This window comes from Fukomys damarensis, unplaced genomic scaffold, assembly GCF_012274545.1.
Source record: "Fukomys damarensis isolate Sample0158 unplaced genomic scaffold, DMR_v1.0_HiC HiC_scaffold_14, whole genome shotgun sequence".
Lineage (NCBI taxonomy): Eukaryota > Metazoa > Chordata > Mammalia > Rodentia > Bathyergidae > Fukomys > Fukomys damarensis.
In genome coordinates, this window is record NW_022900926.1 from 79,956,337 (window position 1) to 79,981,319 (window position 24,983).

The following is a 24,983-nucleotide window of genomic DNA, read 5'->3' on the forward strand; positions in this document are numbered from 1 at the left end:
GGCCTTCTGTTCACTGATGTGTCCCTAGTCTCTACAACAGGGCCACACACTGTTTTTGCTGCTTTAAAAAAAATTTTTTTTAAAAAAAGTTGCACTGAATGAAAGGAATATACCCACCTTCAGTTACTGTGGAAGATTGGTTCCAGAAACCCCAAATGGTACCAACATCTATGGATGCTTAAGTCTCTTTGTATAAAATGACACTGTACTTGCATATAACTTACTCATATGCTTTAACTCATCTCTAGATGCTTAAAATATAAAAAAATAAATTCTATGTAAATAGTTATTATACCGTATTGCTTAGGGGACAAAGAAGAAAGTCTATGCATGCTTAGTATAGATGCAACATGGCCAGGGATTTAGTTCAGTGGTTCCGCCGCCTGCCTCAAAAAAGCACAAGGTCCTGAGTTCAATCCCCGGTATCAAAAATTATATAAAAAAGTATAGATGCATTATTTTTGTGTTTTTGGAGTATTTTCAATTTGAGATTGAATGACTCCATAGATGTAGAATCTGCATGTGAGAGCCAACTGTATTTAGTATGAATCTATAGTAATTAACTAGTTTTTTAAAAAATAATTAAGTTTCTAAATGTTATTGGTACATTTTTAGGTATACACAACGATCACAGGAATTTGTAACTGTACACAATATATCTTAATTCTTACTTTTCCCATCCCCTACCCTCCCTTCAACCTCTCTTCTCCTCCATTATTTATGAAAGCTTTTGTAATTTGCTATTTATAGGTTACTACACTGGTAGTTTGTGATAGTGATATTACTGGAATTGTTTTGGTTTGTTTCTGTTCCTACTGTCTTGAGAGATGCATTGCTTGAATTATACTTTTTCTCTTTTTAAATTGAGAAGTAAAATTTTGCAAATGTATGATGTTATATTGTATGTTTCCACATTTATACATTGTGCCGTAATGGAGCTATTTAACATATGTATTATGTCACATGCTTATATTATTTGTGGCAAGAACACTTAAAATCCAGTCTTAGCAATTTTAGAGTACTTTTTCTTAAATCACACTTTTTCTTTTGCCTGACCCTGTTATGGAAGAACTGAAAGGGAAGTGAAAAAGAAGACAAATGAATCATTGCCAGTTGACAGCATTTGCTAGTTATTTTATACAAATAATTTCATTAACTTATTTTCACATACCCATCTTAATCCAAACAGAATTAAAAATGCACATAAAAATTTAAAGAAGGCAACCCCATTAGAGAATTAGAGGGAAAGATAATTAAGGTTAGAAAAATAAGGGGAATCACTGGAGCTTGCTGTACAAAATGCCTGCCCCAAGAACAAGAACTTTGAGGCTGGGCGTGGTGGCGCACGCCTGTAATCCCAGCACTTGGTATTTGAGGCAGGAGGATCACTGTGAGTTTGAGACCAGCCTGGGCTACATAGTGAGTTCCAGGTCAGTCTCAACTACCTAGTGAGACCCTGTCTCAAAAAAAAAAAAAAATGAGAACTTTGTACACTTGTAGAAGTGATTACAAACTGGACTTGGGGCTCGGGCCTTTCAACTTCTAGCACAAAAAAGGAAACATGATGTGTTACATGAAGTCAATTAACAAATAGCATCCCTGTTAGTTCTGGAACCTGGAAGAAAATTCTTCCATGAGCCTTCATAAGGAAGATTGTGAAACATTCTGTTCTAGTGACAGTGAAAAGGGATGATATCCTCTTAAGAAAAATTTAGGCATCAAATGAGATTTACTGCTGCCTGAAAGAGAGCTGAGGCTATGTTTCTTGGTGGACCAAGTTTGTCATCTTCATCCTCTAAATACTATATCTCAAGTGAGCTTCCTAATGTTAACTATTCCTCTAAAATTTAGCATGCAATTATTATATATGTTAAACTACTGTTTATTCTTCATGTGGATTATAATCTGTGCAAGGACAGGGCTTATAGATACCTGATTTATTCTTGCATCTCCACACAGCACAAAGTCTGAATATATTAGGCATTAAGTGAATATTTATTGAATGAAGGAAAGCATGGAAAGAACTGGTGGCAAAGTGTACTTTGAGGGAATTGAATTAGTTACCCTGTGGAAAGGAAGCTTTTATAAGCCTGGTTGCACTATTTAGCTAACAGTAACAATATTTGGAGTTTGCCAAAATGATTGATCTTGGAAGAGCTGATAGAAGACATTCTTGTTAATAATCAGGTAGCATCACTTGGCCAGATGTCTGTGGAGTTCACCCCACATGAGAAACACTCAGAGCAGGCTTTATAACTCATATCTCACCTCTGTGGGAATGAAAGCTCAGAGAAGTTAAATTAAGGGTTTTTTTCTCTACTTAACTCATAGAAATAAAGATAAAAATCTTAATCATTATTTTTTTCATGAGCCTATCATATAATCTGGCTGTGGTAGCCACATTAACACACTATAGTTAAATGTTAAGCTTTTCTGCAATAACCCAGGTGTTTGCAGAGACTAGTTATACGGGTAACTTTTGCTTGCTTCCTTTTCACATATGGGTTACTGTCATTCTTGATGAGAGAGTGCATGACTTCTTTCCTGTAGTGGATGACTAAGGGCTCTGTTTTCCCATCTTGCAGAGACACAGAGTACAAGGGGCTGCAGCTCTCCCTGGATCAGATCTCGGCCTCCAAACCAGCTTTCTCCTATGCCAGCAGCTCAACTCCCACTCTGACCGATAACAGGAAGGGCACCAAGTCGAGGCTGTCCAGCTCAAAATCAAAATCCAGGACTTCCCCTTACCCTCAGGTAAGTGTGCTGCCATTTCTTTTTTTGTGACCTGGTTTGATCTTGAAGTTGAAGAAGTATTAAAACTGTTTGGAATTAATCGTCTGGTTTTAATAAATTGAAAATGTCTATAAATGTGAAAGATTTTCTAAAACTGTTTTCTTTCTTTTAAGTAACTGTGCCAGTAAAAAATGGAAATGAGTTTGTGGTTTGCTGCATTTACAGAAAGTTCATGAAAGTCTAGCTGCCAGAACCAAAATTTGTTATTTCAAGGACATTTATCCTAAAATTTTCTTCTATAGTGATTAACCAGAAAGGGATAGCCAACATAAAAAAATAGATTTCTAGGGCAGGAACTGAGAAAAGAGAGTGACTACCTCCCCTCCATTTTTTCCTTTTTTCTTTTCTTTTCTTTAAGACAGGGCCTCATATACAGTTCAAGTAGGCCTTAAACTCATTATATAGCCCAGACTGGCCTCGAACATGCAATCCTCTTGCCTCCGCCTTCAGAGTGCTGAGATTACAGGCATAGGGCCACCACCCCTGGCCCTTTCCTTTTCCTTTTCCTTGTCGTTGCCGTATCCAACTTTCTGCAGTTCACTGGGGTAACTAAGAAGATGACTCCTGTGCTGCTACAAAACCAAAATGCCTGGAGTCATACATCAAGGTTGTCATTATTATTTATGTTAGAATTTTAAGCAAAAAGGCAATCCAATATGTACAAAAACGATTATTATTTCCTTACCTGTTGGATCTATGTGATTATGCTGATATCTTCAAATGTGTATTATTTGAGAAACCATCACTCATTGACCCAATGATAACTAAAAAGCTATTATTTGCTAGAATATTTTAGTGTCTGGGTATCTGAAAGGGAGAAGACTATGGGCTCTGCCTCCAAAAGACTTAGGTCATATAGCTTGAAGTCTTCCACAGAAGACCAGGTTTCCTTACCTTGAAAAAGACAATAATTGTCTGAGGTCTAGATGTTTCTCAGTGCACAACTTCTGTTAGGAGTGCTGAGCACTTTTGTTAAGAAGTACAGAGTGTAGTCAAAGTCACTGCCGAAGGGCAGCTGCTTCCTCCCAGAGAACATCTAATGAGATGCTTTTCTTATTATTGTCTTGTACCTTGGGAAGAGAGTTTTACTGTCTCCTTTTACTACTTGGAAGGATGGATTGTGCCTTTGGGTAGTTCTGTCCTTAAGTATATAGCGGGGTTGGACACACAGATGAAAGAAGAATTTAAATTAGGAAATACTAAGTTAAGAAGGAGTTTGTCCTTTGTTTTACAGAAATTAAGCCATAAAAACAAAATCTCCCCGTTGGACCTTCAAAAACTCATTGTTTAGTCTGTTTTCTTTCATGCTCTGCTCTTACCATCTAAAATTTCTATTTGTCCACTATAACAGTAAATGAATCATCTAAAAATGTTTTGACTTTCATTAGACTACTCTAATGTGTGTGGAGTTAATTTCAATGTTACATATGTTTTGTAGTACAAAAATAACAGAAGAGTGGAAAGTAGAAAAAAATCCTTCCTTATTTCTCATTTTTTCTTTTCCAGAATTGTACTCTCTTCTACAGTGTTCTATTGTGTATAAAAACCACACACATATACACATAAGTTCACATAGGATTTCTCTTGAAGTTTGTGGATTCATTTTTATGGTTGCATAAATGTAGAACTTTAACTGTGTCTAATTCGAAATAGCACAGTGATAGGTTAAATTTACTTAACATTTATTTCTGTAGTAAGCGTTACTCTTAATTGTGTTTACTTTAGATAATCATGGTATTAGATTAATCACTGACTGGGTTCCTACTAGTGGGCTGCATACAGATAGAAATGTAGCACACTTTATTTTAAACATTTTTTATTCAAACTGTCCTCATATCATTAAAGAGAAGCTAATTTTTAATTTTCATGCATCATTGCTGTTGCATGTCTCCGACTCAGCAGATGCTAGAGGAATATCTGCTTTAGAAAGTTGCTGGTAGAGTCACTGTGGGAGGTGGGGGCATGGGTTAGATACAAGGTGCTAGAATATAAATATGTGGAATAAGGACTGTCCAGGTTTTGCAGTACAGTTAAAGTGGGAAATCATATGGTGGAATAAGTAGGGTATAAGCGGCAATATCTCCAAAGGACTTTTTGTATGATATCAGTGTCATGGACTATAGCCTTGCTAGTGAACGTGTATGTAACTTGGCTTTGAGGTTAGGACTCAGCCTACGGGAGGACGGGAAAAGAGCGGGGCCTTCAGGCAGATTAAAATGATAAGGAAACGCAGGAACTCGTTCACTGACCTGGGAGTGGAGCGGTGGAAGGATAGTCTGAATGAGGAATAGGAGTGATGAAGTTGGAAATAAATTGGCCCCAAATACATGCCAGTCCAAGGAGTTTAGTTTGCCCTGTAGAGAACTAGTAGAGATTTGAACATTAAAGTAGTTGAAGCAAGGAAAACAATGTAGGGAACTAATTTTAATAGTTACAGTGTAAGTGTATGAAGAACTAAACTAAAGATTTCTACTAATTCAAAATATACTGTAGATGAAGAATAGATAAGATTCTTTTTATTCTTGGCTTTTCGTACTTCTTGTTATAGATATATTTTAAACATTATAGATTTACTTCAAAATTATACTTTAAAAACATATTTCAGTGAAGTAAACTTTGAATTCTGCCTCACGTACATGCGTACTAGTTTCCTTGTTAATGATGTAATGATGGTAGTTTTAATTGTATTTCATTTTAAATATCTTTGAATATTTTTTCCAAACTAGTCTTTATTTCTTTTTCTTTTCTTTTTTTGTTTTGTTTTGTTTTTTTGTTTTTTGAGACAGGGTCTCGCTCTATAGTTCAGGCTGGCCCTGAACTCATTATAGTTTTTTGTTTGTTTGTTTATTTTGGTGCCAGGGATTGAACTTGGTACCTTGAGCTTGTGAACCAGGCGGCAGAATCATTGAGCTAAATCCGCAGCCCTGAACTCATTATGTAGCTCAGGCTGGCCTTGAACTCACAGCGATCCTCCTGCCTCTGCCTCCCGAATGCTGGGATTACAGGCATGAGCCACCATGACCAGTAAACTAATCTTTCTTTTCTGTTAGTTACATATTTTTAACATACAAATTCTAATCAGATTCTTCAAAAGGAAGTTTCCAGAGCAAAATTAATCTCATAGAGTAACATCTTATGGCTCTTTTTAGTTAAGTAAAGGGTGATTTAATAATTCTATCAGTATTATTTATTGGGCTCTTTGTTCTATTATATTTTCAGCATATATAGAAATTTCCAACAGATATCTGATGAATGGCAAACATCATTGCTTTTTGGAATTATTTAGGCACTTTTATATGAACATTCAAGACAAGTACAAATTATAATTCATTACCATCTCTCAGTTTGTTTGGAGTAGTAGATGAACCATCAGGTGCCTTTCTTATATGAGATATCCTTGGGAATGGTTTTAGATTTGATTATATTATAGCCACTTAATGAATAACTCAATAACTGTTGTACCTCTATGCATTACTTGGGACAAGAGGGGTCAAAATGGAATTGTATTGAATTTTTTGGAAGAACTGTTATAAGAAATATCATAATTAATTCTCAAAGATTTTGCACATAGGTACTGGCCTGCTGTACAGCAGAAATCTTGCCATTATGCATTGTATTTTATTGTTATTGGATTTTTCTTCATGAAAATGGCAACATAAGCTTTTCATAGGTCCATCGACTTAGAACTGTTGTTTATACAGAATTTATTTTTGCAACCTTATCTGTTCAAGATTGCTATAATATTTTCAACATATTTTTATGCAACAAGTCATGGCACTCAAATACCAGTTGAAAGTTATTTTTTAATCATGTCAATCATGAATAAATTGCTTCCCACTGCTGGAGTTTCCATCTAAGACTTCTTCTGTTGGCATGTTTATAGTTGCATTTAACAGAGACAGTGTACACCACTTCACCATGTTGTATCCTCCTGCCCTTCTCTGGCCTTTCTTACTAATTAGCAGTGATCAGTATACTGTAGTGTCCCCTATTAACAGTTTACAAATAAGATTGTACCTGCTTATGAAACCTGAAAGTAATTGCTTACTGACACACTGTAACACTTTCATGTTTTATTTCACATCTGTTATCTTAAAGAATCTTACAGAAACCTCTTAATTTTCATTGCCACTAGTCTGGCTTCCTTTCGGTGAAGCTACAAACTCTTTCTACAAGGGTTCTTTCTGGCCTCCAACATACAACAGTGAGGATTACCCTGAAAACTTGATTTCCTAAGTTGCAGAGAATTTCACAAACATAGTTCTACCTTTATACATTGTATTTTCCTATTACTATAATTATTCCTCCATTTCATGTATTATATAAAACATAGAAACATATAATCTCTGACCAGAAATAACAAAAATACAACTTTTATGCATTTTGCAAAAAGCAACAACAACAACAACAACACATTTTGCCAGAAAGTCTTTCAATATACAGGCTTTAAAAAATATTTTGTGACCTTGTATAAATTTTGAATGAATACCTCTTTCCAATAGAAATATCAGATTAGTAGAACAGATACTTTTTAGATCTTCTGAATATAATTTCAGCAAAAGTTTTCCTCAGTATGTTGAAACCTTTATGTTTCACCTTTATTTTTTTCCTCCCTCTCTCTCTCCCTTTCTCCCTCCCTCCCTTCCTTCTTTTGAAAGAGTCTTGCTATATAGTTCATACTTGCCTTGAACTCAGTATGTAGCCCTGGCTGGCCTTGAACTTGTGATCCTCCTGCTTCAATCTCCTGAGTGATGGGAGTAGAGGCACGTAACACCACACCCAGCTTGTGTGTTTTTTTTTAAACTCACTTTTGCATTTAGTTAGATACTAATGATGTGTAATAAAGTGCCACAGATGGGACCTTACAGAACCGTATCCCAGGTCTATTTGGGGAGGCAAAGCTAATATTTTAGAAGGAATTATAAAATGTGATCAGTCATAGGGTCTCAAGGTCCCACTTTTTGCCTTTCATTCCTTTGTCAATTAGTTGGAGGAGTAGACAGTGGTGTCCAGTGGGTGTTTGCTTTTGCTCACTTTTCCCTTGATAAATTCAAGAAGGTTGGAATCATGTAAAGCATCTTTTGAATGCTTTGAAAACTAAAAATGAAACTAAAAATAAGCACCAGAAGAAAAATTGAAAAATTCATAAATATATAGAAATTAAACAGTCTACATAGAAATTAAACAATATACTCCTGAACAATCCATGGGTCAAAGTTAAAATCAAAGGGAAAAACAAATCTTGAGAGAAAGGAAAATGAAAACGTGAGGCATCAAAGCTTATGTGATGCAGCAAAAACAATTCTAAGAGGAAAGTGTATGGAGAGAAACATCCAAAATGAAAAAGATAAGGGCTGGGTGTACAGTTCCATGGTAGAGTACTTGCCCCATGCTTGATCCACAGCACAAAAACAAACAAAAAAACAAAAGCAAAAACAAAAACCAAGATTCCAAAGATAAATATAACTGTACTGTTTGCTTTAATATACTAATAAACTTAATGGAAAACAAAAACCAAAATCAAAATAAAACAAAAGATTGATCTCTATCCAACTTTACACTTAATGGAATTATAAGATGAAGAACCAATCCAGTACAGTTAGCAGAAGGAAAAGAGGTAATAAAGATCAGGACAGAAGTAAGCGAAATAGAGAATAAACTAACATTAAAAAGTTGAACAAAATGTACAAACTTTAAACTGGATGGACCAAGAAAAAAAAAGACATGATTGTATATTAATAAATTTGTAGCTTGGAAGAAATAGCTAAATTTCTAGAAATCTACTTAGACTAAATCATTAAGAAATAAAAAATCTAAACAGAGCAATAATGAAGAAAAGCATGGAATCAGTATTCAAAAAACTCCTGAAGATGACAAGCTCAGAACTAGATGGTTTCAGTGGTCAATTCTACATAACAGTTAAAAAATTAATACCAATATTTTTCAAACTATTTTAAAATTTGAAGAGAAGGGAAGATTTCCAAGCTTATTTTACAAGACCAATATTTCAATAACACAGTCAGATAAGAATGTTGAGAGAAAAGATAATTTCTAGTCAATATTATAGGTAATATACATGCAAAAATTCTCAATGCTATTCCAAAAAATACCACGACTGCTGAAATTTATCACTGGTATGCATGTCTGATTAAACATACATGAACCAACAAATGTGATACACCACCATACTAACAAAATGAAGGATAAAAATCGTATGATCATCTCAGTAAAGAAAGCACATTTGGCACAGTTTCAACACACTTTAATAATAAAACTCTCAACAAATTAGTTATAGAAGGAATGTACCTTAATATAATGCAGAATGTGAACAACACCGAACTATTAAGTTTGAAAGCCTTGAAAAGTTTTCTTTAAAATTAGAAACAAGACAAGAGAGAAATAGAAAATAATAGTCCTCAGATTTGTATAGGACCATAAAAACTCTGAATAGCCAAAGCAATTTTGAGAAAGCAGAACAAAGGTGGAGGTATGCTTCTGATTTTGGGTTATTATAGAACTGTAATAATAAAAATAATGCAGTATTAGCATAAAAACAGCAGTAGAATAGAATAGAGGCTTGAATGCAAAACCTGAAGCCACAGAATTCCTAAAAGAAAACAGGGTAAAAACCTTCTTGACATTGGTTTTGGCAATTTTTTTTGGATATGTCACAAAAATTACAGGTAACAAAAGCATAATTAAACAAATATATGGCTACAGCAGCCCAAAATGCTTCTTTACTGCAAATGAAATAATATAATGAAAAGATAATCTTTAGAATGGGAGAAATATTTGAAAATCCTATAGCTTATAAACAGCTGATACTGAAAATATTTGAGGAATTCATGTAGCTCAATGGTTAAAAAAATTAAACTAAAATTAGTCAAAGGACCTGAGAATAGAGATTTTTTTTTTTCTGAAAAGACATATAAATGGCTATCTGGCTGAAAAAGGTAGTCAATATCATTAATTATCAGATAAATCCAATAAAATCTCACATGTGTTAGGATGGGTATTCTATCTATCTATCTATCATCTATCTATTTATTTATTTTGGTGCTGGGGATTGAACTCAGGACTTTGAGCTTGAGAGAGGCAGGCATGGTACCACTGAACTAAATCCCTGCCCCCTCCTTTTTTCTTGATAGATGGTTATTCTAGTAAAGACAAAATGTATCAAGTATTGGTGAAGATTTCAGAAGAGGGAACCCTTGAGTGCTGTTAGTAAAATGTAAATTGATGAAGCCATATGGAAAGTTATATGGGAGCTTTTGGAAAATTTCAAATGCAGCTACTGTATGATCTGACAATTCTATTTCTTGGTATATACCTGTAAGAAACAAAATCAGCACCTCAAGGAGATGTCCACAGGCCCACACTTATTATGGTGTTTCACAGAAGCGAAGACACGGAAACAACCTAAGTGTCCGATGATGGGTTAACAGATGGGGAAAATATGGCATGGAGTAGATTATCCTTTAGCCACAAAAGAAAGAAAATCTTTCCATTTGTGACAAAATGGCTGAACTTGGAATTCATTATGCTAAGTAAAATAAACCAGAAAATGATAAATACTTTATGATTTCATTTGTAGGTAAAAAAAAAAAGTGTCAAAACTCATAGAATGAGTAGAATGGCATAGTGGTTGCCAGTACCTGGAGGGTGCAGGAAATGGAGAATTTTAGTCAGAGTCCAAAGTTTCAGTTATAAGATGGATAAGCGCTGGGAATCTAATGTAGAGCACGGTGACTATAGTTAGGACTACATTCTGCACCTGAAATTTGCTAAGAGTAATCGGAAACTTCCACACCCCCCATACAAAGGTAACTATGGGAGGTGGTGGATATGTTAACTTCATTGTGGCACTAATTTGTTAACGTATATTTATATTATTAAATTGTCATATCACACTTTAAACATGTAACACTTTTGTCAAGTATACCTCAAATATGGGGGAAAAGGTTCTGCTGTATATTATTTAGCATATATTTTACATTGTTTTACTTTTCTTCAAGTTTACAGAGCTCAGCTTTGAAAAAGAGAAGGTAGACCTTTTCTTTCATTTGTAATCAGCAGTTTGAAATGGATTGACTCAGCCGATGGTTTTCAAGTTTCAATTTCTTTTCACAGAATTACAGATCTGAGTGTTTCTCTTTCAGCATGCAGAAGGCCAGTAATAGGCCTACTAATTTGTCAGCCCGGTTCTAAGATGCTGCCAGGAGCAGCTTGGGCAGCCTGTCCTTTGTCCAGATCCAGAATAAAGCAGTGAAGACCAAACAAAGCTTCAGTAAGGGGCTGGATCAGGTGGCACCACCTGTACCCGTCTAATTCAAGCCCATGGAATCTGCCACTTACATGTGGAAAACGCTAGTGACTCAGAGCGTCAGTTAAAGGATCGAAGTGGCTCTGGCTCATGCCCGAAGCCCATCATGAAAAAGGATTACCATTAAAATTAGTGCTCCTGAGCTAGAGATATTTCTATATTATCTAATACAAGTTGGGATATTTTTATCACTCATAGCTGTGGATACCATGATAAAGAATTTAAGAAAATTTTATTCCATGTTCGTTATTACCTGTTTAAAATCTTCAGAGTGCAATAAAAGTAGACGTCTTCAGGCATTCACCTTTGGATTTACAAAAAGGGTGTGCTGCGGATTTCTTGGTTTGAGAACAGCCCTGTTCACATGGAAGCCTACAGGAGATTCCTTATAGAATTACACTGGAGCAAAGCCGGCCTTGGGTCTGGTGGGCCGATTCCTTTCCAACTCTACATCACTGTGACAGCTAAGGAGATGTCCACTATGGTTACTCTTCTGTGAGAAAAATGAGTGAACTGAATCCCAGGAACATTTTTATAACTGTAGGGGAAGGGTTAAGAGAAGGTCTGTGACATTTCAAATCACAGTTGAGGGATACAAAACAAAACAAAACAAAACTTCCTGTGTTTCTACTTTGTGTGGACTATATCAGGGAATTTACAGATCGGAGACTTTTTTTTTTTTGCCAAAATATTTTTGGTGCTAAAAATAGCTAAAATATGGATTAGAGTTGTCACAATAAACGATCAATTATAGATGGCTACAAGCATAAAAAGAGTGAAGCTATTATGAGCATATTCTTAAATATTCACTTTGAGATACTAACAATTTATATTATTCTGTAAAATGGAGTAAGAAATGGCCAAAATATTTAAAACTTTCAATAGTTGAATTCTTATTCAGTATTTACTTTATCATTACTTGTAGTATAAGTGGATATATTTACTACTTTGTTTCTCTTGTAATATCATCAACACTGGAATGTGACTCAGGATTGATATATTTTTGTTTTGGAATATATTCTGTAATTTTCCTTGAAATTAAAAAGAAAGTTTAACCTTTTTGGAACTATACGTAATTAAAGTAAATTCTATAAAAATCCTCAGAAGGGTTCTTTTACAATTCTGATTTGTGAGACTTGGCAGAACTCATATTGCTCTTAACCTTTATCAATATATCTTACATACATAATTATGCTGTTATAGAATTATGGTTGCTGTTTATTAATAAGGTAATACATTAGGGATAAAGTGATAGCAAAAAGGTTTCTGTGTATTATTTGTAGGAATGGAGGAATGAGAAAAAATTTCTACTTCATATTATCTCTGCAGTTTCACTTAGTTATGTTTTTTTAGACTCTACAATTTTTCAAGTTAAAAATGAACGTCATTATTTGCTTGCTGTTCAGTTATACTATCATAGACACCTGGTTTCATTCAATCTTTTAGATTAGCAGAATAGTGTGAATTATTGCCACTTTAAAAAGCATTTGATTTTGACACTAGTTTTTTCCTACCCTTATGTTTATTCTGGAGAAAATCCCTGACAATTTCCAATGTGTGTAAGCCAAAGCCATTCTTTATAGTAAACACGACTCCTGTTTGAGGGAAGCATCTCCAGCAGTGGGGGATATTTTAATGGGCATGCTGTATTACTTTAATCTAACTCTTTCACCATCTGTTCTTCCCATAACAGTGAATGAAAAAAGGAACATATTTTATGTTTCAGGGTTACATTAGTAAAAAGTAAGATAAAAGTGATTTAAAAGCATGCATATGTTCTTAGTACAATGCAGTCTGCATCTGTGATTTTTTTTCTCCTCTCTCATGGTTCAGACACAAATCAAAAGGAAAGCTGCTTATGCCTAATAGAGTGAAAGTTTTTCATGGAAAACAGGGTTTTACCATAAGAGGGACTCTTTATATATTTTACAGCTAAAAATGATAAAAACTCAATGAGCTGTCAGAATAAAAATAGATAACTGTAACATCTATTGTTGGAACATCTGGCATTTTTCCTGAGTTGGATTGCTGCAGCCACATCCAGACAAATGCAGAGCACCTGTCTGGAACATGCTCTTGAAGCAGGAATGAATCTTAGGACTATTATCAAAGGAGAAATATCACTGGGTGCAATTGTGTTAGAAGGAAGGCTGCGTTAGTAAATAAAGAATATCACCTAAGGGTGTGTGAAGATGAATTCCTGGGGTGTGGAGGTTGGAAAAATAATTCTCTTTGTAAAGCTACAGTTGGGGACCTATGCTCCTTAGAGGTAGAACTCTATTGCCTTTTGTTTTTTTTTGGTACTGGGGATTGAACTCGGGTCCTTGCGCTCGCAAGGCAGGCCACTGAACCGCTGAGCTAAATCCCCAGCCCTCTATTGCTTTTTTAACTTAAATATCTCTAACTAAAGGGATGAAGAAAGGGGATTCTGGAATTGCATCTGTCCTGTTAAACTTCAATTACTATGACTAAAGCAATGTCTGTGGAAGGTCAGTACAACAAAGTGTAGAAGGTATTTTAAAAAGGTTTTGTGCATATTAGATTATGCAAATCATAGAGTAAGTTATCCTTTAATTAGTCTTCATTCATTTCCCTTCCTAAACAATTTAAGGTGTTGAAGGAGAGAACAGTGTTTCACTTTTTTGAACTCTTATGTTGGTTTTCTCTTTATTCAAGTCCTTATTGTTTTCTAAATTCTATTATAGTTATGTTCTGTGCATTATTTATCCCCATCGTAATGTGAAAACCTTGAAGGTAGGACTGTATTTCACATCACCTGCATGTTGCCTTGACAATGATAAGTACTCAGTAACTATTAGCATGAGTCATTTGAAGTAGTTCCTGCTGGACACTTATTAAACTCCACCTTTAACCTGATGAGGCATAAGTCTCTTCTAAGTGGAGTGACTCTTTCATGAGCAGAATCCCAAAGGGGAGGTGGTGGGTGGCATTTAGCTTCATATTTAATGAGAATAAGGACATTATTCATCTCACTCATTTTAAAATTTGCACACACAGTGCTTGTTTTGTTAAATTTTAAATAAGAAATGAGAGTTGTTCCAGGTGCAAAGTATTCCACAATCATAACAAATCTTCTAGGAAGGAAAAACAGAAGTTTTAGCAAAATTAACCCAAAATTAATTTTTAGTGTATTTTAACTGATGGATGTAAACTAATTAAAATAGAAGCTTAAATTATTCAGTTTCCCTCCTTTAAATATAGAAGAAAGTGTTGTTACCTTTTCAAAGGAAGAAGAGCAGATACCTTGTAGATCATAAAGTATTTTATTTTACTTGAAAATAGTATAAATTCTTTGAATGGGTAAGAGGACCACAGGCTTACATGTGAGCTAGTTGACCAGGGTTCTTCCTCTTCTCTTTACTTACCACATATCTTTAGTCTTTTTAATCAAATTGTAAGTGATAAGAAATATTGGTCACAAAGTACATTCTAGCATGGAAAATTGGAATATTTATTTAAAAAAACTTTGTGTTTAAATGTTTTTAGAGGCCTGTTCTTTTTTTTTTACAGTTGAGAAGGTTAATTTATCTTTTACCATATATTTTATCTCTCACAAGTCTGTAAGTGGGACTGAAAATATATCCATTAGATAATACAGTCTTGAGGCAAAAATGGTTTTCATAGGATGCTTTTCTAGTAACTCATGCCATTCCCTAAGTGAAAGTGATTAATCAAGGACCTTTACATAAATGCATTCTAAGAGTGTTGTGGAACTGAAATCCTATAAAATAGTCTGTTTCTTTTCTGTAAATGGGAAAACCAAGGGTGAGGAAAAGTTATATTTTGGACAAGTCACAATAAATGACAGTACAACAGATCAATTGTTTTGATAACTTTTAAGCACATTTTTATGTACAAAATCAATAATCAGTAACAAGAACAAAGATACTCAAAAAATTAAGTTATGGTCTTAGGAGTGCAAGTTTGTATTTCTTCAGACATATCATTTTTATAGAATGATTTCTCTTAAATCATTCTATAAAAATAAGTCATAAACTTATAGAATATTTTTATTTTCAAATACATATTTTAGAATGATTACATACTTACAAAAAAGTTGCAATAGCAGTACAGAGCGTTCCTTATACTTATTAGGTTCACCAGTGCTTACCACTTGCTATATTTGTTTCATTATAACATATTAACATTATTACTCTCTTCCTCTTCCCTCATTATTTATTTTTTTGGAACTTTTTTGTAGTACATTACATATACAATGGCTATCTAAAGCTCAATACTTCAATGTATATTTCCTAAGGATAAGGATATTCTTTTATACAGCCAGAGAACAATTATTAAAATTAGGAAATTTAACATTGATAAAATACTTTTTATTCAATATGGTAGCTCATACTTGAGATTTCCCCAGTAAGAGCCATTGTGGAATTTGTTGTTTCCTCTCTAAGATCCAATCGAGGAATTTATTTGTCATTTAGTTGTCATGACATTTTAGTCTCCTTTAATGGAAGAATATCTTTGTTATTTCTTCATGATATTGGCTTTTTTTTTTTTTTTTTTTTTTTTGGACTAGGGAAAAACTCAGGACCTTACATTTGCGAGGCAGGCACAGTGCCACTGAGCTAAATCCCTGGCCCAATATTGGCATTTTTGAAAAACATAAACCAGTTTTAGACACATTTTCAACTTTCTCATGGTTAGATTCAGATTATCACCATGTGCTGGAACACTTCATAAGCGAGACTTCAGAGTATATACCACATTAAGAGGTTCTTGATGTTACTCTTTTCTGAGCTGGAAATGTTAATTTTGATCACCAGGTCAAAAAAAAAAATCATCTGATTCCTCTCCTGTGTGATTACTGTTCTTTTTTCTCTTTCAGTTGAAAAATAATCTGTGGGGAGACACATTAAACCATATCAAGCCTATTCCTTATCAAACTTTTCTGAGTCGATTTGTTATCTATGATGATTTGTGTTCGGTCAAAGAAATCCTTACTAGGATGAGTGAAAAATGTTTATATTCTAATGCAACCCCTCCCTTTACCCTTACCAGTCCAAGGAATCCAAGGAGGATTCTTCTCTTTCTTATGTTTGTTTATCAGTACAAATTCATGGATTCTTATAAAGTTTAGTGGAGTAAAATTTGTTCATTACTGGCCTTATTTACTTTTGTTTAAAATTTCCAGGATTGGTCGATGGGGATTCTGTCAAGCTTGATTACATGTCTTTTTGACACATTCCTATTATATTTATTGTTTGAGCACTTAACCTATTTTGTGGCTCCTCAAGATGTTTCAGGCTCACCTGTAAGTTCCCTGCTCCAAACCTGGAATTAGTTATATCTTTCAGTAGAGAATAGTATTTAAAAGCCAAGATTTATATACCAAGTGTGTTTACATGGCTAGCATGTCACTGATCCTGGGCACTTTCATTGGACAAGGCTAGGAAGTACATTCTCTCCTTTATGCTTTTGCCTTCCTTTTCCCCCTCCTGTCTCCGGTAATCAGTTTGCGCTTTCTGGTTTATCCTTGCATGTCTTTTAAAGCTAGAAGATACATGTGTATTTTACTTTTCACATTTTTACAGGAAATACAGCCTATTATACACACACATATATATTCTTAATTTCCTTTCATGTGTATGCATTTTTAAAAACAACCACCTACTTCTCTATTTTGTGTATGTATTGTTTAATTAATCTGTCTGGATTTCTAATATTTTATGATTATAAATGTTGCTACAATGAATAATCTTATGTATACTTTTTAAGATAACCTCTTAGAAGTGGGACACATCTTGGTCACAGGTAAAAATACTCCTTTTTTTAGGTATTCTCTTCTATGGGGATTGCATGTTTCCATGACCACTCAGAAAATATAAGAATACCTGTTTCCTCACAGGTATTCCAAAAATTGTGTTGTTGAGCATTTGAATTTTTGCTAATCTGATGGCTGAAAGATGGTTTGTCAGTGTTGTTTTATTTTGGTTTAATTTATGAAGAAGTCAAACATCTTTTCATATGTCTTAGGGCTGTTATTATTATTATTATTATTATTATTTATTTTTGAGGCAAGGTTCTGCTATGTAGTTCAGGCTGGTCTTAAACTCATTATGTAGCCCAGACTGGCCTTGAACTCACAATGATCCTCCTGTTTCAGCCTTCTGAGTGCAGGGATTACAGGTATGTAACACTATACCTGGAGAACTATGGCTTTTTGTAATATCAAAAATTTTTGTTTTGCTTTATTTAGTGCATTTTTAGACTAAATTCTACTTTATTTGACTTTTAGAATCCTAAGTCCTGGTGTTATTTATTTATTGTTGTCATTGTGTACTGAGATTGAATGTATTCTACAATTGAGCTACATCTCCAGCCCCTCCTGAATTCTTAATGATTACATTTGCCTTGTTTATATTTGCTTCTCTTTTTATTTTTAGCTTTTTGAAACACTGTGTTAGACATGTCTCTTATCTTCATTATAGAGCTAGGTTTTGTTCTGTGAGTCACTTTGAAAACCATTTTTCTTCTTTTAATGATGATTTAAGCCTATTTAAATTTTTTATCTTTATTAAGTTTATTGGTACATTTTAGGTCTACAGTACAGTTACATTCATCCCTGGGATCTTGTACCTTTACATAACTTATTTTGATTCTTATTTTTCCCCATTCCCCAGCCCTTCCTTCAGCCCCTCCACACTTTCCTATTTACAAAGACATTGTTTCCATGATTTTCCTTTTCACATGTTTTCTTTTCCCTTTCCCCTACCTCTCCCACTTCCTCTACTCTTTTAGACCCTTTCTTTCTATTATACAATATCAATTATACATTTTGATCCTTACACTTTTAGTTTTTCATACCAGATATTTACACATGTGTGACTTATTAATTTCATTCAACAGTATGGCCTCAATGTGCATCCACTTAACTATAAATATCTCTAGTTTCTCATTCTTTATGGCTGAGTGGTACTCCATTTTATTAAAAAAAAACATCTTTTTTATCCAATCTCCAGTTGATGGCAATTGTGCTGCTTTTAGCTATTACAAACATGGATAAGCATATATCACTTTGGTATGATTCTTTTAATTCTTTTGGGATGATACCCAGCAGAGGAATAGCTGAGTCAAATGGGACTTCTAGTCCTACTTGTTCAAGGTATCTCCATATTGATTTCCACAGTGGTTGCACCAGTCTGCACTCCCACCAACAATGGAGAAGGGTTCCTTTCTCTCCACAACCCCTCCAGCATTTGTTATTGGTTGATTTCTTGATAGCAGCCATTCTTACTGAGGTGAGATGGAATCTCAATGCTGTTTTCATCTGCATCTCTCGAATGACCAGTGATGTTGAACATTTTTTTATGTGTTTGATGCTTTTACTTCTTTGTCTGAGAGATCCCTATTCATTTCAGATGCCCATTTTTGAATTGGGTCTTTATATTTGGGGGTCTGAATTTTTTGAGTTTTTTTATCATTGAGTTTACTGGTACTTTTTAGGTCTACAGTACAGTTACGTTCATCTTGGGATCTTGTACCTTTACCTGACAGGTCTTGGTTCTCATTTTCTGCTCATTCCTCAGCCCTCCCTGCTCCCCCTTCACCCTTCCCTATTTACAAAAACTTTGTTTCCACATTTTCATTTTCTCATATTTTTTCTTTTTTCTTATTTCCTTTCCCCTTCCCTTCCCACTTCCCCTACACGTTTAGCCCTTTTCTTCCTATTTCACTCTGCCAATTATACCATTAGGATCTCATTTACAGTTTTAGTTTTTCACACCAGTGAAACTATTGGGAATTTACACATGTGTGCCTTATGTATTTCACTTAAGAGTATGGCCTCAGATAGTACACCTTTGTCTGAGGAACACCTGGTAAAATTTTTCTCCCACATTGTGGGTTGTCTCTTGCTTTGTTTGATTTTTCTGGCAGTGCAGAAACTTTTTAATAAGATGAGATCCGAATTGTTGTTTCTTTGTGCTAGTTCCCGTGCTACTAAGAATTTCTTCACAAAGTCTAGCTACATTTATTGTTGTGGTTAATATGTTTGGCTCAATATTGTCATTTTTACTTTGTTATAAATACACTGTATGTCTTGTGGCATATTTAATGTGTTTTCCTGATTTATCTTCTTTGCTATTTTAAGTAAACCTTTTATTTTGATATAATGAACATGCAATTATAGCATGCAATTCAATAAAATTATAAATTTATGTACAATTTTAACAGTGATCCCTTATACTCTTTACTTGGTTTCTTGGCAATGGTAACATCTCACAGAGTTGTAGTACAGTGTCACAACCATGATATTACATTTCTATGGTCAAAGTGCAGACCTTCACCACCATAAGGGTTCTGCGTGTTGCCCTTTAAGAGTCATTCCTACTCCTCCCCTCCTCTGCTTTGTCTTTAATCCCTAGTAAGCACTTATCTGGGCTTCCTCTCTTTAATTTTGTCATCAAGAATGTTATGAAAATGAAATTGTCCAGCCTTGATTGGCCTTTTTCACTCAGTAGTACAGCACTTTTGAGGCACTGCCAAAAGAAAACACAAACCTGTTGTAACAGCAACAAACAGCTATGCAAATGGGAAAAGGACTTTAACAAACACTTTTTTCCAAAGAAGATATATAGGGCAGGGGATCTAGCTCAATGGTTCCACTGCCTGCCTTGCAAGTGCAAGGTCCGAAGTTCGGTCCCTGATACCAAAACAAACAAACAAAAACCACAAAAACAAAACTAAAACAAACAAAAACCTCCAAAGAAGATATCTAAATGATCAGCACATACATGAAAAATGCTCAAGATCACGAGTCATCACATAAATGCAAATAAAAACCACAGTGAGATACCACCTCACACCATTACAATAGCTATAAATGACATGATTACACACAAATGCCCAGGAAAGTGTTGGTGAAAGTGTCATGAAGTTAGGATCTTTGTTTAGTGTTGGCAAGAATGTAAGTTGACATAGCTGCTTTGAAACTATCACAACAGTTCCTCCAAAAATTAAAGATAGAATTACCATAGGCCCCATTAATTCTACTTTTGGTTATATAACCAAAAGGATTGAGACCAGTCTCAAAGAGATCTGTGCATACACATTTGAAATAATGTCATAGCCAAAAGGTGGAAACAACCAATGTCTCCACCAACAAATGAACGGACAAACAAAATGTAGTATAGACAAACAGTGGAATATTATCCACCCTTAGGAAGGAAGAAAATCCTGACACATTCTAGAACATGGATGAAGGATATTAGGCTAAGAGAAATATCAGTCACAAAAAGACTAATAATGTATGCTTGCACCTACACAGGACACCTACAATAATTAGTTAAATTCATTGAGATAGAAAGAAGAATGGTGGTTTTTCAGGGGCTCCAGGGAGAAGAGGATGGGGAGTTATTGTTTCATTGTTAGGGGGCTGAGTTAAGCAAGACGAAGTGTTCTGATGATAGGTGGCCTAAGAAATGCCCCTGAATTGAACATTTAAAAATGGATAAGGTGGTAAATTTTCCCCTATGAATAATTTTAAAAGAAAGGGAATAATGAAGGAGGATCTGGAAATATTCATAGAAGAAAGCTACTATAGACATTTATGTGCAGATTTTTGTATGAATATAGTTTTCACTTCTCTGGAATAAATGCCCAGGATTACATATGGTAATTGCGCATTTAGGCTTTTAGGAAGCTGAAAAACTGTTTTGCAGAGTGGCTATACCGTTTAACACTCCCACCAGTATTGTGGAAATGATCTAGCTTCCCGATATCTTTGCCAACTTTTGGTCTGATTAGTTTTTATTTTAGTCAAGTTTATTACACTGTGGTTTTAATTTGCATCTTTTAAATCACTAATGTTGTTAAATGTCTTTTCACATTATTATTTGCCCTCTATGTATCCGATTTGGTAAATGCCTGTTCACTTTTACCTATTGTTTTTAATTGTTGAATTTTGGGAGTTCTTTATATATTCTAGATATTTAGTCTTTGTTGACTATATTGTTTGCAAATGCTTTACTCTTGTCTGTAGTTTATTTTTCCATCCTCTGAACTGTTTTTTTCTGCAGAGCAGAAATTGGTATTTTTTCCTGTTATGTATGGTGCTTTTGTTGTCAGTTCTCAGAATTCTTTAGCACTAGATCTTGAAGATTTCCTTCTGCCATTTAATTTTATATTTTACATTTAAGTTTGTGATCTTTTTTTCTCTTTGTGGTATGGAAACAGTTGATCACTGTCACAAAAACAAAACAATAACAAATTGCGAATGCAAAGAAAGTAAATAAGTGAAAAATAGATTACAAGCTGTGAAAAAGAATAGATTTGAATGAAAATGTGATAAGCAAAACTGAAGAAAGGCTTGAGAATATTGAAGAGAACAAAAATTATAGAAATTTAAAGGATTACACTGAAAGTGATTGAGATAGGATATAAATGAACAATGCACTTATGGAAGACAAAAGAATCAGACTTGCTAAAACAATATGGAAAAGAATAGAGTAAGAGAATATCTTTATCCAACTTCAAGATTTACTATATTGATGCCATAATGAGATTTATATGAGCCCAGGGCCTTTACAGTGAGGGCTGGCTACATCCCCATTACTTAGCCCCTGTTGTGCCCCACACCCCCATACACCTCCTGTGTCTCTTTGAGTTGCTAGGCTGGTCTTGAACTTGCTATCTTCCTGCCTTAGCCTCCCAGAGTGCTCAGATTACCAATGTGCACTACCACACCTGACTTGTGATCAAGATGACTTGTGATCAAGTTGTTGAGCATTTTGAAATAGGCATTACTGGATCACTTAGGTTGAAATTTTTGCTTGTTAATGTGCAACTGATTTGTTGAGAAGTCTAACCTTTGTTCACTGATTTGTCAAAAATAAATTGGGAATTTTGTGTGGGTCTGTTTTTGTGTTCTCTTCTAATCTATTGATCTATTCATCTATCTCTCTGTTAACACTAACAATTTTCATTATAGTAGCAATATATTGAAGCTGGATAGAGAGATTCTCTCACTCCATTGCTCTTTTCTAAATTGTTTTACTGTTTTTTTTGTCTTTTATCTTTTCTTAACCATTTTTCCTCTAATCCTTTTAATATTGGTAATTCTTATCCTTTTAGATGTTTCCTGACCTTTCTTCAATTTTGCTTATTAAATTTTCATTTAAATATATTTTCTTTTTGGGCTGGGGCTTTGGCTCAGTGGTTCAGCTGCCAGCCTCTCAAGCACAAAGACCCAATTTCAATCCCCGGTACCTCCCCAAATGCACCTATATTCTTTTTTTCACAGTTTGTAATTTATATTTTACTTATTTACTTTCTATGAGCATGGGGAGAGAGAGAGAGAGAGAGAGAGAGAGAGAGAACAAGCTAGGGCCCGGCAGATCCTAGGCAAAGGCTTTACCACTGAGCTACATCTCCAGCCTCTGGAGTGGGATATTTGGAGTATATTTCTTAGTTTTACAATTTTTCATTCCTGATACTAGCTGTGTGTGCTTATGTGCACGTCTTTGTGTATGCATATCTCTAAATGTTTGTTGAGGGTATTTGATTTCACATTTATTTTCATAAACGGCTAATTTGATCAAAATTTTTATTAGCTGAAGTGTTTGTATATCCATTGTCTTTTTCTTTCTACAGAAATTTCACATGAAGTTTAAAATTTTCCCAACTCCTTAGCATTTCATGGGCTGTTCTAAGAACACCCTTTCCTGTCAGTTTGTGCTTTACAGCTTTTTAAATGGATAATGGTGTGGTGGGAGGGGTAGGTTGAAGCTCAGGATAAATCCATCTTGGGCTTTATTTTTTTCATGTCTACTGAATGCTTATTTCCTTTCTCTTCTCCTTTCCTTTCACTGTTATGTCTCTGAGAAACAAAACCCATTCTCAATTTGTTCTTTTCTCATGGAAAGGACACTTCTGAAAGGCTACCATTTTGTAGCTTGCTTACTTTTGAGACCATTCCCTGTGCCCTGTGCTGTGAATCACCAGATACTGACTTGTGTTTTTATTTTAACACTTCGTGTGCTTTTTATTTCTGAAGGTGATTTGACCTTTTTTCTCCCCCTAAGAGAAGCCCTTTACACTTTCGCTCACCCTGTACCCACAGATTCTGCAACCACAGATTCACAATAGCTACTGGTGAATTTTAAATTTTTTTTACTTATAAGTTATTTGAAGTTAGTCGTATTTTTTGCCCCTACTAACACTGATGATGTGGGTCACATGTAACTAAACTTGTGCTTCTTAAGGACCTTATAGGTTTTACAAAGTGAGCATGTAGAACAATTCAGATTCAGAGTCATTTTTAAATACTCAATTGTAAAGTATCCTTTGTACTCCAAAATGTAATACTTTATTGAACAAAAGACCTAATATAATTCCTAATAAATGAGATATTTGAGGGAAAATCGGTATTATGGTAAAGTGCCGACAATATTATGGTATGGTATTATACCTTACATTATAACTTCCTTATAACCATGACAATAAACATCCTTGGATTTAGGTAATACTTCTCCCCAGTTATTATTATCGTTAAATAAATTAATTATAGGAATTGGTGTAGAAATCATGTTTCAACAGTAGAAAGTACTCCAAATAATTACTGTATCATAAAGAATATTACAGATGAGAAAAAGTTATAGGAGGTCTAATCTAACCCAATGTGTCATTTTACAGATGAGGCTAAGGAAGATGAAGTCATTAACCCGATGTTACCCTGAAAGTTCTAGTAGGGAAATGGAAATAAATTCTGGCTCTGTGTCTCTAATGCTTTTTTCATTAAATGGCCTCATCTCTGGTACAGCCCTTCTTGGTTAATATCATCATGACCTTTTGCCTATTAAAAGAAATTAAATCACTTGCTTGAGTATAGTAAATGCCAAAAGTAGGTGTGAGGAAGACCAGGAGACTGTTCTTTTACAGTATTCATTCATTATGCGGAACTTGCTGCTTACATTGGCTGGCTGGCTTCCTCTTATTCTGCCCTCTCTCTTTTCTCAAATATTTAATGAACACCTGAAATATTTCACGTTGAATAATGGGGTTGTAGTGTCTTCAACAGAGTTTACATCTAGTACAGTTCATTTTGAGGGAGTGAATGTCGATAGAGTTTTGATGGTGTGCATAGGTGCAAGTTCACAGGTTTTTTTAAACCTAAAAATTTATGCTAAATTCTTCCTCAGTAGTTTCAAAGCAATGTGAGGTCCGAGTTTACCGAATCACCCAACTTCTGCCTGCTTGAAAATCTCAAGGCAGTGCACTTACTACTTAGTTTCAGACTATTGACAAGAAGCTTATCCTACAAATTCTTCTTTGGGTGCTCTTGAAATGTGTACCTCACACATGCCAGGGTAGCTTCGTGTTGAATTTTCTTTGTGACTGAAGGACAAAATGTTCTTTGCTGCGCCATTAACACTTTCCCACGTACACTCAGGGAAAGCTTTTTTCACTCTCTCAAAAGGGCTCAGAAGTCTTGACTGGAGTACTTCAGAAATAGACCTAGTTTATACTTTTATGAAAACAAGAAGAGTCTGGACAACCCCTACCTTGGAACAGCATTGATGACCTGAGTTTCTCAGAGGCAAGAAGGTGAATGGTGCTGTGGGAGAACACATGGCCTTGGATCCGCACTCAATAAGGCCAGGGGCTGCTGGCTTTCACTCTGCTGAAAGTTAAGGTGGTGTCTTCTGAAAGGACAGTTTGGTGTTCACTGGGAGAAAAGGCTGAGTTGTGTGCAAGATGTGATGCAGGGAGCTACAACTCAGGATTCTTTGATGTTCCGTCCTATAGCCCTGCAGGGAAAAAGTAGGATTTTTCTACTCATTTTCTTTGTGGAACAGGCTCATAATCCATATATACCTCTAGAAAATAATTAAAG

General features: G+C 34.8%; 1 protein-coding gene across 1 annotated transcript in view; it reads left to right on the forward strand.

Moving 5' to 3' along the window:
* The window catches only part of Sim1 (SIM bHLH transcription factor 1), a 73,971-nt gene that overhangs the window by 43,350 nt on the left and 5,638 nt on the right, over positions 1-24,983 (forward strand). Inside the window, exon 10 of the mRNA XM_010607205.3 lies at positions 2,586-2,754. Within this exon, the coding sequence (XP_010605507.1) occupies positions 2,586-2,754 (169 nt within the window). The remainder of the gene's footprint in view (positions 1-2,585; positions 2,755-24,983) is intronic.